Here is a 12310-nt window from a genome sequence, read left to right as displayed (position 1 = left end):
TCTATTAAAAGGCTTCTTACTGACCTCAATTAACGCGAGACCACTGACAGGAAAACTTAAACAGCAAGCTTGTACGGAGTATTGGAAAAGTCAGCTAAGGGGGACAGCGCTGCCAGTTAGCAACCTCCCTCGTCCGCCTTCACAATTGCAACATTTAGCAATACCGGGCACCTCACAATTTGTTGAAAGGAAATTGATTCTATTGATCAATGAACAGACATAAACGTTAACACCGTTGTATTTGTTCAATGTATTCTTATTTCATAGATTGAGGTTTAGATTTGAATGTAGTTATCTTTCAGAGAGCAGTAATTCATAAGAAATATACACGCGACCACTTTTTCCGGTAAAATATAAAGGAAGCATATAACTTCTCACCTAAATGCCCCATTGCAACTTTGGCGAAATGTCTTAGATCGTCATACTTGCCTTTACATGGTCCCAGGTTCAAATTCAAGGTCAAATAAGGTTTAAAACTTCAAACCCCTTTGCGAGTCTTTCGAGATTTCCCCATTCCCGAAAAGATCGAAATTTTGCAATTTGACGGTCTCCTTTGTCACTTTTCTGGATACGGCCGGGAACGGTACTGCAGATTAGGCTCCAATAGGGTATATACTCCCGTCTGGTAAATTGCGAAAGTATTCAAGGCGTTACACTTTAAGAAAGTGAACACTCGGCCAAACAGGTCTGGAGGTATTCATATACATTTAGCATAACCTGCAAGACTTTTCAAAACACGCGTTGGCATAGCAAGGCCTTTTTTAAAGTGCGGGGGTGGAGGTCATGTCACAACCGTCGAAGCGCCACCTATATTCGTGTACACATTAAGACTTGTCCGTAATGAGTGATTTTAGGATATATGTGGACAACATTCGCTTCCCTTGACAATGTTGAACTTTAACTCAACTGTTCACCCGCTTATATGCGGCAATGGACTGCCAGAGAAGCCCGGTCGTCGCTTAGAAAACATAACTATCTTTCGCCCCAGCATCTGCTTGGAGATCTTATCCGATTTTCTATGACAAATTTAGCTTTTTACTCAACTGTTCATCCGTGTATATAATAAATACATCAGACGACAAAATGATACAAGAAGGACCAACCTGCAAACTATAGATTGCGATTTAGATATGAATGTGCTTGTCTTTCAGAGGGTGGCAATTTTAGATTACAAGAATTGTACATTTGAACATTTTATCGGTAAGATATAAAGGGAACATAGAAATATATAACTTATCACCTATAATCCCATTGCATCTTTGGCGAAATGTCTTAGATCGTAATTCTAGCTTGTGATCACAGTTACAAGTTTAAAGTGAAATAAGCCTCAAAACCTGATACCCCTTTGCGAGTCTTCCGTGATTTCTCCATTCCCGAAAAGACGGAAATTTGACAATCTGAGGGTCTCCTTTTTCACTTTTCTGGATACGGACGGGAGCAGTACTGCAAATTGGGCTATGATTGGATGTGTAATCCCAACTTGCAATCATCAAAGAACAATGTATTTGGTTTAACCCTCGATCTATACATTTTGCACCTGGTCCATGTTTATAGGGTTAACTTTTCTAGATTTTCTCCAACTCTTAATGAGATGAAGGATTTTCTTCCATATGACATGCCAGTGTTCTGTGCCCTTAGGCGTCTCTTCTGCGGGGCTTTCTCCATCTGCAACACTCTCGCCAAGTGTGCTGGCGTCCTGCACTTCTTGTTCTTTCCGGAAGAAGGCGTCACTGTACGGTCCTTCGTTGAGCTCAACTGTTTTCTCCACCAATGTCACAAGTTCCCACAGCTGTATTCTTCGTAGCGTTTCGTCTTTTGTCTTGTTGTTGAAGAAGACACATCTCGTGCCACATTCCTTGAGCACGTCAAGGAATTCACGAGGTGCTGTCTTGAGATAGTCTTGCTTACTTCTTACCTTTTCGTCCTCGTCTATCACATCCATACCGGTGACTACCATGACAGAATACTGAAGGAACCTCTCGCCAAAGACATGTTTCAAAAGATCCACCGCCAAAGCGTCCTCCTTTGTGAATCTAGCATGGTTCACAACAAGAAGCAGTGCATGTAACCCATTTGGGAACATTGTTGCTACTTCAGTGAGAAGAGTTGCAGTTTCCTCATCCTTGCATTCTGTGTCAAGTATCCCTGGTGTGTCTACAACAGAAATCTTACGGTCCCCTTTGTCTCTTGTGAAACGCAAACAGTGTTTCGTTTCCGACGACAAGCTGCATGATACTGCAGAGGCAGGCTGTCCGAGTATGCTGTTTGTAGTGCTACTTTTGCCGGCGCCAGTTTTCCCTAACAGGGCAAGTCTAAGCTCTTCACCCGATGGGATTTGACATCTCGGAGACAGGTCCTTGCACGTGTAGGTTGATCCGTTTTTCTCAGTCAGCTTCAAAGACATGTCGATCAGTTTAGATGTTTGATTCAGTAGAGTTTCACGGTCGTATGTGTTACTCATCAACAGAACTCTACCCTGGCTATGCTGTACGATTTCCTTCATGCACTCTGGTAGCCCTTCTAGAATCTCAGATTTTGACATCGTGACATCATCTGCACCTGTTATCACTATAACAAGGCGACTCAGAAAACCATTGCCAAGCAAACGATGCAGTGACTTGAATACGCTGTACTCTCTTTCTTCGTTGTCAAAGGATTTCATGTAAGACCAGGTTAAGATAATGGCATCCAGGCCGTAACGAGATAACTCGACACCGTTTACAACTTCATGAAACTGAGATTCTGTCATTTCTTTAGATATACCCGGTGTGTCTATCACAGTCATTTCCCAGAAGCCGTTGTCGACTCGACGAAGCAGGCATTTACCCTTGGCCGTCGTGGTGCCATCTCTGGCTTTTCGTTTGACACGAAATACACCTTTATGTCCAATGATAGCATTTGACAGTTCGCTTTTTCCATTTCCTGCGCAACCAACGACCAGGAAGCTTACTGGCTGAGGGGTAGCTGTGCGTGTGGCATCTTCAGAGACCCCAGATGCTTCTAGCTGGCTTTGAGAAGTTTGAGGAAGTTGCGATGTGGAAGCAGATGTGTTTGATGGTGTGCTTCTAGAAGACGTGGCCTCAGAAAGGGGCCATGTGTTTGATTTAGCTTGGTTGGATGAGTGTCCTGCACCATCCACTTCGGCCACGTTGTTTGCCAAACTTTCCTCGAAAGCGGAGTCAATTTCTTCTGCCAGAAAAGAATTCGTCTTCCTCAAAGCTCCGTGAAATGACTTCACGGCGATTGGTCCGCGGGTCATGATGTAATCAAGAAGTTCTGTTGCCTGGTCGTGATCGGTGCTTTGTGATCGGATCTTTTGGTACTCTGCAGTGTCAATCAATTCCTCGCCAACCAATTGATCGAGTACACTGTCTATTGTAGACTTCCTGAGGTTTTCTTTCAGCACTGATCTCTTTGAATTCAGGGCTTTAGACATATCAGGAAACGCCATGGCTCGGTAGGTCTCTTCCACCTTATTGGACCAGTCAACAGTCTTCTTTAAACTCTTTGCCTTGAGAAAAATGAAAGGTCATCAGTTAAACAAACTACCGCTGAGTAACAACAAATTTTTCATATTTTAACAAGGAAAGTTTTTACGGCCTCGCTTGGCCTGTGGTCTTTGAACCACCCCCCCTCCACAAGAAAAGTCCACCAAACAAGTTATTGATTTCGTATGGTCTTGCTTACAATGAAAAGTTTTACTTTCACATTCGACCGTTTGGATGATTTAGACTACAGTGCATCGTTACAAATGATAAGGTTCAGATATTGAAAGACCGGTAGGTTCGGTCTCCAGATATTGTGCCTCCCACAAATGTCTGCTACGGTAGCTAGGGTTTAATGTTTAGATTTATGGACGTTTGATTTGTAGCCCTACTTTGTATCAAAGAATTGCGCAAGACTTATCACCTTTGTTCGGTACGGGACCTGCTTACCTTGCAAATGGTCAAAGGTTACAACAATGGCCGACTCTGGGAATTCCCAACAGTTACTCAGTAAAGGCATGTTCAGACAGATTATGAATTCTAGATAATTGTTTTTTTTGTCAACTGCTATTGACGTGTAATGATACTTGTGTGAATAAAAAGTGGTCAACATTTTCTTTTGTATTTGAATGCTACGTTCGCAATTTTAAGCCACTGTGATTTGGCTGCCGCATGAGTAATACAGTAAACACCCAGGCAAACTCTGACTAACACATATAGCTGCCTGCTCAGCAATAAAACGTTCATGTCTCACATTATATGAGTGACTAAGCACCATCTTTCAGTGTAACGGCGATTCATAATGTGTATTGCTGAGAAAATCTAGAGTGCTAGCAAAAGTAAAAGAGAGAACTTACTTTGGATACTGTGTCCTTACAGGGACCCTGGCCGGCTCAAGCTATGGCTGATAAACAATCAAATAAAAAAGTGTGTGCATTTGATCGATAGAGGGTGGAAAACTTATTGCGCATGCGCCTAGATGACCTAAGTGTGAGAGAGGTAAACATAAAGAATGGTTTAAACCATTAAAAAACCTTTCTTGGGTGGGTAAATCTTGGCAGTTTAGTGGTGGCTATGACAGGAAGGACTATGTACCTGTAAAATCAGTTGAAAAAAGGCCTTTCTTCATCTTGTAGTTTTGGCACCCCCATGAAATAGTGGAATGATCGTCAGCTGGGTCTTTTAAGCCAAATGGATTAAAAAAGAAGTGACTTGATTGGAGGGTGGTATTTGAAGAAGGACTGTATAGAAATTTGCGTTGGATGATAGTTGACATAAGGTTAGCATTTGGTGATAAGTTGTCATGGTCTGAAGTTTTGATTTCTGATATAATACACACCTCCTTTTTGGACTCCAATTTTCCTTAAGCCGGCGTCACAATTCATGCGAGCATCGGCCGATTTTGTAGATCGCCGGAAGCTCGCCGAATTTCAAATTCGCCCGAGCGTCGACCGTATTTTTCACTGAAAACCTGCCCCGTCACAAATTGAACAGAGTTCGGGCGACGTCCGTCGAACGCTAATAATCATAAATCCCACATAAGACGGTACCATCTCTTGGACACGGACGAAGTCAGGATCAAATGGCCTGGTAACAATCTCAAATTTGGACCAACTTTACTTTCTGAGTTGTGGCAAATCTGTAGGGCACAAGTGAAGTAGGTGGGCACACTGAAAATAATCACACAAAGAGGAATTGTGTTATAGACCAATCAAAATACAAGTGCAGGAGCCACAAAGTCAACAGATCAGTCGTTTAACCCCGATCCAAAAATTTTCACCAAATAGAAATCGACCGAAGCTCGGGCGAACGCCGTCCGAGCTTCGACCGACCGTTGACAAGCCTATCGACGCCCTGGCGACGCCTGGGCGTGCCTCGGCAGACAAACATAGATCTATAATGACTCAGTGGACTTTGAACTAGTCATTTTGTGGAGAAAAAAACTCAGGAAGTGAAGTCAAACCTCAAAAGTCAAGCCCCAGTTCATTAATATACAAATTGAAACAAGAAGCATTGTCTTCGGTGTCAACATTTTATTTATAATTTTTTTTTTAATGAAAATTTAACTTTGCATTGAATTGTCTTTCATTAGAAAAGTTTGGCAGCATTCTTCGACAAGTTGAAATTAGTATTAGTTAATATTACAGTATCATTTATCATCTTATGTTATAAACCAAACTGTCGTTTCCTTTTATCTATAAACAAGAAGGAGTTCGGCCGAGGCCCGTCCAAGCTCCCATCAACACCTGCACAACGCTCGCCCGAAGCACGCCTTACTTTTCATGAGTCGGCCGGAACACTGACGACGGTCGTCCGATTATTGTTCAAGGCCCGTGCGAGGCTCGCACGAGGCCGAAGAGTTCGGGCGACCTCCGACCGATCAAAAATCGGGTCTAAAATCCTCGGATGCCCGCCCGAATATTGGCCGAGCGCTGGGCGTTGCTCGGGCGAGCTACGGGCAAACTGTTGACGAGCTGTGCGAGTTCAAAAATCGTCGCCGAGGCCTCGCTGAATTTAAGCGCAGCTTCCAGTGACACGCGAACGTCGGCCGAGCTCCGAAAATTCGCCCGAAGCCCGTAGAATCGACAGGACGTCGGTCGTACTTCGCCCGAAAATCGCCATTTGGAGCTCGCCGACAAGTCGGCCGAGCTAATTTCTTGATTTGTGACGGGGGCTTTAGGATTGAATGTATCACTACTATCATATATCAAACGAGCTGCCAACCCCCTAGAGCTATGACGTAACATTTGTTTAACCATGGAGACATTGACCTTTGTTCACACTTAGTAGCCTGCCCTTCAACATTTTAGCAAGACGCCATTATTGTCTACTCAGTTCATTATCACTGCATAAAACCCTGTCAATGAGTATTGCAGAACATACTGGAACAGAATGCGGTGTAACATCATTATACACTACTCACATATTTCATACAAACTGGCAACAGAGCGATGTTTAAGCGCAGGCTACTTTTGCAATGTAGCTTACTTGGAATCCCTTTTGTGGGTGCGTGACTGGATAGGGGTCAAAGGGACGAGACGGCTATATCAATACATTAATGATTTATATACTGCGAAGAACATTTCCTCCTTTTCGAAGTGTTCGTTTTAATACTTAATAGAGGCGGTGCCTACCTCAGTTTCTGTAGCCAATGGGCCACTTCACTTGTCTACTAGTATGATCCTAGTCCACTGGTGGTTGTGTGTGTTCATGTTCTCTAAGCGTTTAAGTGTAAGTCTGCAAACACAGTTTTTCTGTGCTATCAAATGCGTCTTTCTAGCAGCTTCCTCACTCTCCTATCTTTCAACCGTTCATTAGATTTCTGTTTATTCCACCCAAACGTGTATTTCTAAATTCAAATCTACTGACGGTATTATTATCAATTTCCACATCTTACCATCAGTAAATTTGCATGTGGAAATACATGTTGGGTGGTTTTCAATACATGGGTTTTCCTATTCAGCTTGCATGTTTAAGAACAAGAAATAGTAAATGCGAATTCATTTGGACAAAAACACAACTCTGACACCATTGTACTTCAATATCCATCGTATTGTATTCAGAACAGACACTAAACTCGGTAATACAATGCAACAAACTTTCAACTCAGCTGAATAACATTTTCTTATCAACTACGAGGGATATGCACTTGAACAACAGATAATGCAAACGTTTCTTTACCCCAACTGCTTCACAAGTTCGAGGTAGCATTATAAGCTCCTAACGCCATTTTATCCTCGTTTCTGGGCACCCTTTTTATGATGGATTATCATCCAGTCCAACCCTCTTTCTGATGAACAGGAGCCACTGAGTTATGTTTCCTCCAATATCTAAGCTTCCTACGAATTGCTCGCCACAGCTCTGTCAACCGCAGGTTTGTCACTGCAGCGATTCGTCTAACCCTCTCCTCTGCAACGTCAGGGTTAGCGGCATTACTGTCTTCGTTATGGCCAAGAACGTTTTCTCTAGGAGACAGAGGGAAAGCACTGGCTCCCCTGCACTCATATGACTCCTGACTTACCCATATGCCAGACGCACACAACTGGTCCTCTACCAAACTGACCGTGCTACGTGTTTGGCGTCTTAGTAACTCATGGCTTCTGTTGATTTCCATGGACGTGAACTCTTCATCAACGGAAGCTTCATCTTCATCTGAGTCTGATGTTTCAACTTCATGCTTAGCCGGATGTAATTGTTCTATCGATAGCAGGCCGGGGGACACTTCGTTTAGCTGTAACAGGATTCCTTCTACAGATTGACATCTCTCAACCGGGAACGATAATGATGTCAAACTGGTCCTTGTGGTTGGTAGTTGGGAGGTGGACTTGGCTTTGAGACACTGCTTTGACCGTGCAATATTTCCCGCGACAGCTTTTCCTTCCTGGAAGTTCTCATCAATGTAGGGACCACCGTTTCTGCGAACAAGGTCATCAATCATGTTGATGAGCTCTACAAGCTGCATCCTTTGGATTGTCTCGTCTTTGGTCTTGTTGTTGAAGAAAATCACTCTATTATTGCAAAGTTTTAGCACTTCCTGCATGTCCTCTGGAGCGTTACAGAGGTAGGTTTCAACATCGCCCCCCATCTTCTTGTCTGCCTCTATTTCATCTCTACCTGTGATGACAATGACAGTGTAATCCTGCAACAGCCTGTCTCCAAACACTGCCCTTAGGTACTGAACAGTGTCCCTGTCTTCTTGCGTGAACCTCTGCCTTCCACTGATCACAAGTAACATTGCATGAACTCCTTTGGTGTTATAAATCGTAGCTATCCTTGATAGCTGATCAACAAGTCTATATTTGTCATACACACCCTTATCAGTGCACAATGCCCCAGGACAATCCACTACTGCCACTTTACGAGGTTCCTTTCTCTGATGGTAACCACAATCAGACGTTTCTGAAGATGCTGAGCATGAGATGGTGAATCTCTCACAGCCTAGAATGCTGTTACCTGTACTACTCTTTCCAACACCTGTTTTCCCCATCAGTGCAAGTCGGATCTCACTTCCTTCAGGGATTATACACATGGGTGACAAATCTGCTACGGTGTACCTGTGACGATTCCCATTTGACAGACTGTACACGATATTGCAAAGTTCCTCTCTACTATGCTGTACGTCCTCCGACTTGTTTTCAAAAGTAACTAATCTCCCCGAACACTTTCTCTCTATCTCTCTCAATGATGCAGGCAACTCCTCGACGTACTCCTCTATTGAAGATAGATCACGTGCATGTGTGACTACAATAACCAAATGCTTATACAAAGCATCACCAAACAATCTATGAAGGGACTCAAATGCCTGCAATTCACCTTCTACATTTCTGTCTGAATGATCATATGACCAGATCAGAACAATAGCATCAAGACCAGGTGTCTTCTGAGACAAACTCTTGGAACAGACTTCGCCAGATAACATTTTGACACCACTCACAATTTCTTCAAATTCTGATTTTGACATTTCTTGAGAAATACCAGGCGTGTCAACCACTTTTATATCCCATTGGATGTCTTCATATTGTCCCTGGAAATACCCAAATCCCAAGCTGGCTTTGTTTGTCCCGCCTCTACGTTTTGACATGAAGCGCTCCACACAGAGAATACTGTTACCAGTGCAACTTTTACCGTTTTCCTTGCAACCAACAAGCAACATATTGACAGACCTTCTATTTTGGGTATTTGGGATGTCAGCGTGCCTGCAAATTTCTACATCATTCAAGCTACCTGTCACCTGTTTTAGTGCTGTTTCTTCTGACAGATCATCTTCTGAATCCACATGGACACTGCTGTCTGCAAAACCTTTGCTAAACATGGAAGATTCTGTGACGTTCATAGAGCCTTTTGACGAATGACAACGTTCACTACTGGTAGCCATCTTTCTTCTTCCTGTATCGTCTTGCTTTGCAGAAGACCCTTCAAAGAGGTTTGTGAGGTTTTTGACCGTGGAAGAACTTTCAGAAAGGAGCGATTTAGTTTGCCTAAGAGGTTGTTTGGTAGTTGTTTGTTCTGGCGAGCACCGAGACACGGTTGCTCTTGGGTAAGATTGACAGCGATGCTGCCTATTTCTTACAGGAGTTTCGATTTCTCTCTCTGTTGCTTCTATTGCTTCCAAAATACTGTCTAATTTCGTTTCCTTTAGCCCTCTCTTAAATGACAGGTATACTTTGTAGCCTGCTGAAGACACATGGTCTATAAGTTCTCGGGCACGGTCTTGTGGTAGCTGCTTTGCTTTGATTCTGTCCTTAACTGGTTCAGATATGACGTCGTCCTGAATTAGATAATCCAGTATAGGATCTATGTTCAGCTTAATTGAATCTATAAGCTCTGGTCTGTTGGCGTTCAAAATGTCCCGCACATTCTCTCGTGACAGATTTGTAGATGCCATGGTGCCAGAAGTGTGGCAAATAATTGCAACTTTAGTCTTAATAGTATAGACTTACTGATAGGTGAACTTGAATAAGGGGGCTCAGAGGTGGTACATTCTGACAATTGATCTGTGCAGGTTTGCTATTCCACAGAGTCGTTACTTTTGGAAGGTTAACTCTCCATCTTGCCATCGATCCACAGGAGACACGCGTTTTTCCTGAAACAAGTGAAGAGAAGTAACTTTAGTGTACAAAGTTTACACTGAGAATGCTCAATATTCAAGTAGGAAATGAGCAGAAATTGCTCTTACTTGAAATATGTCGACGTTCACAGAAAGGTAGCCACGGGTATGTCGATTGATAGTCAGGGCACGTCGGCTCATATTCTGTGAGGCAAAGAAGAAAAAAAAGGTTAGACATCCAGGTAATAAGATACGTAGGGTAACGGTTACTGAAGCAACCATGGAGAAAAATGCGAGTACCGTGAGACAACATTAGCTCCTGTACTTATACAACAGGAGCTAATTACCTTATTAGCATGCAACCTTGTTTTGACTTTGCCTTCCAATGGACCCTTTTCTTGAAATTGTTTTAACTTCATTAACAGATCAATTCTGAGTTATAAACCTGGTAACTCCCGTTTCTCGTTTAGTCACTAACGAAAGGCAGCAGATGCTGTCTGAAACGTCTGACCGTTTCCAAATTTTATCCAGTTGCTTCAGTAACTGTTACCTTGTACATTGTTTGTGTATAATGATATATTACTCTCTATATACAGAATGGATTTACTCAGACCGCATCACTTTAAGAATTCTTTTCCCTGGTCCATCAGAAAAGTTATTTTGCCATTCACCCAAAGACAGAAGTACACTTATAAAGCCCGTTTGCCTTTTACTCTCACTGGATTTCAATACAAAGCCCAGCTGCTTGACAGGTGGTCTGACCCTACCAGGCGCAAGGTCATCGTCAGCAATATGCGCAGCTGCATTCTTTTGTTTGCTTGGCACGGTAGCGTTGATGAAACAAAATCAATGCTCTGACAGTATGCATTTGTGACGACTTGTGTACTGGCCACTATATGTACCAAACAAGATGGATAGGATTTAGGCCTGAGTTGGGCGCAAGCCACAAATATGTTACCAAATTTTGCATAATGACCTTTGCTTTACACAACATATATGGTAGAATGAACCTGTAAATACTGTACATAGTGTCTGTCTTCTCTGTCACGACCCGTGGAATGATTGTTAGCTATTCAGTGAGCTAAACTGGATCGAGATCACTTTTCTTTTTCTTTCCTTATGGCGTTGCATGTACTTGTAACGTTACCTATTCTCCAGGCAGATGTTTTGGTCGGGGGGCTAGGAGTGGCCGCGATTTTTAACGTTTCCCTCCCTCTCCGTTTTGTGGCAGAGGTGGAGGGAGAGAAACATTACAAGTCGCAGCCACTCCTAGCCGCCCCCCCCCCCACCGAAACCTCTGCTTGGAGAATAGAGAGCTCCTACCTGCGAGGATCGTCAAAAATGATTCAAAGGGATCTCCGTTTTATCTCGAATCCTCTTTTATGGTCATCACACACACACAATAATCCTGTCATGTCAACATTGTAAATTGCCTAGTTTAAAGTTTACTTAATGATAATTCCCTGGCTTATCTTACCCAACAAACAAGTGATGACATTTATACTTCAACAGGTTATTCAAACTTGATCAAACAATCATGCATTAGAACCCTTCCCACCTCCTTTCCATGTACATGAAAAACTTAGAACGAGCTTGCCTGGCTGACAGAAACACTGGGGGGTCGACTTGCCCCGAAAAGGGACAAGGTCAAAGGTGCCCAGGACAGGTGACAACCTGCTACGGTGGGGGAAGACCAACAGTGCAGCCTGCGGCTGCGGTGAGGACCCCCAAACAACATCTGATGTACAGCTGCAGACTTTCACCCACCTGCACAGACACAGACTTTCGAGAAGCCAACGAAACTGCACTGGACTGGGTCAGTGGGTGGGGAGTAAGAGCGACAAGCTATAGATGAACTTGTGATAACCTCTTCTTCAAGTATGCCATGGTATTGTGATGGAAAAGCTGGTAATGTGTCAACAGCGTGGCAACGGCGTCCTGCTTTTGTTTGTTTTATGAATAGCGTGTTGACTCCCTATACATACTAAAGAACCAGACTCTAACAAGATTGCAATGCAAGGGATAAGATTACAGGCGTTTGAAAAGACAAAAGTGAAAAAAGAAAAGAAACGGATCAGTTACAAAAGTCAATGTTGTTTGCTCCAATTTTCTCGGGTGCTTGGCTGTATTTCGGCAAGAGTGACAAGAAAAAACAAACAAGATCTGACCCGTTGAAACAAAAATTAGATGAAAATGTTCTTTATTCAGCCTTAAAAAGCCTTGATTATATGACAAAGTAGCTTTGATATGTAGATGATCCTGGTATGCTATGATGAAC

General features: G+C 43.0%; 2 protein-coding genes across 2 annotated transcripts; both read right to left on the bottom strand.

The window, feature by feature from the left end:
• Positions 1–1086: 1086 nt before the first annotated feature.
• On the bottom strand, positions 1087–3489 carry LOC136421996 (GTPase IMAP family member 8-like). The gene has a single exon (XM_066409596.1). The coding sequence runs from the start codon at positions 3449–3451 to the stop codon at positions 1523–1525; it is 1929 nt and encodes a 642-aa protein (XP_066265693.1). The 5' UTR covers positions 3452–3489; the 3' UTR covers positions 1087–1522.
• A 3594-nt stretch (positions 3490–7083) lies between these two features.
• LOC136421995 (uncharacterized) lies at positions 7084–10055 on the bottom strand. Its single transcript, XM_066409595.1, has one exon. The coding sequence runs from the start codon at positions 9868–9870 to the stop codon at positions 7255–7257; it is 2616 nt and encodes an 871-aa protein (XP_066265692.1). The 5' UTR covers positions 9871–10055; the 3' UTR covers positions 7084–7254.
• Positions 10056–12310: the final 2255 nt, after the last annotated feature.

Source organism: Branchiostoma lanceolatum, chromosome 16 (assembly GCF_035083965.1).
Source record: "Branchiostoma lanceolatum isolate klBraLanc5 chromosome 16, klBraLanc5.hap2, whole genome shotgun sequence".
Taxonomy (NCBI): domain Eukaryota; kingdom Metazoa; phylum Chordata; class Leptocardii; order Amphioxiformes; family Branchiostomatidae; genus Branchiostoma; species Branchiostoma lanceolatum.
This window is presented reverse-complemented; position numbering and strand designations above follow the sequence as displayed.

What these genes read in the sequence shown, in the direction of transcription:
- LOC136421996 (XM_066409596.1), bottom strand. Translation starts at nt 3,451, where the DNA reads ATGGCGTTTCCTGATATGTCTAAAGCCCTGAATTCAAAGAGATCAGTG.
- LOC136421995 (XM_066409595.1), bottom strand. Translation starts at nt 9,870, where the DNA reads ATGGCATCTACAAATCTGTCACGAGAGAATGTGCGGGACATTTTGAAC.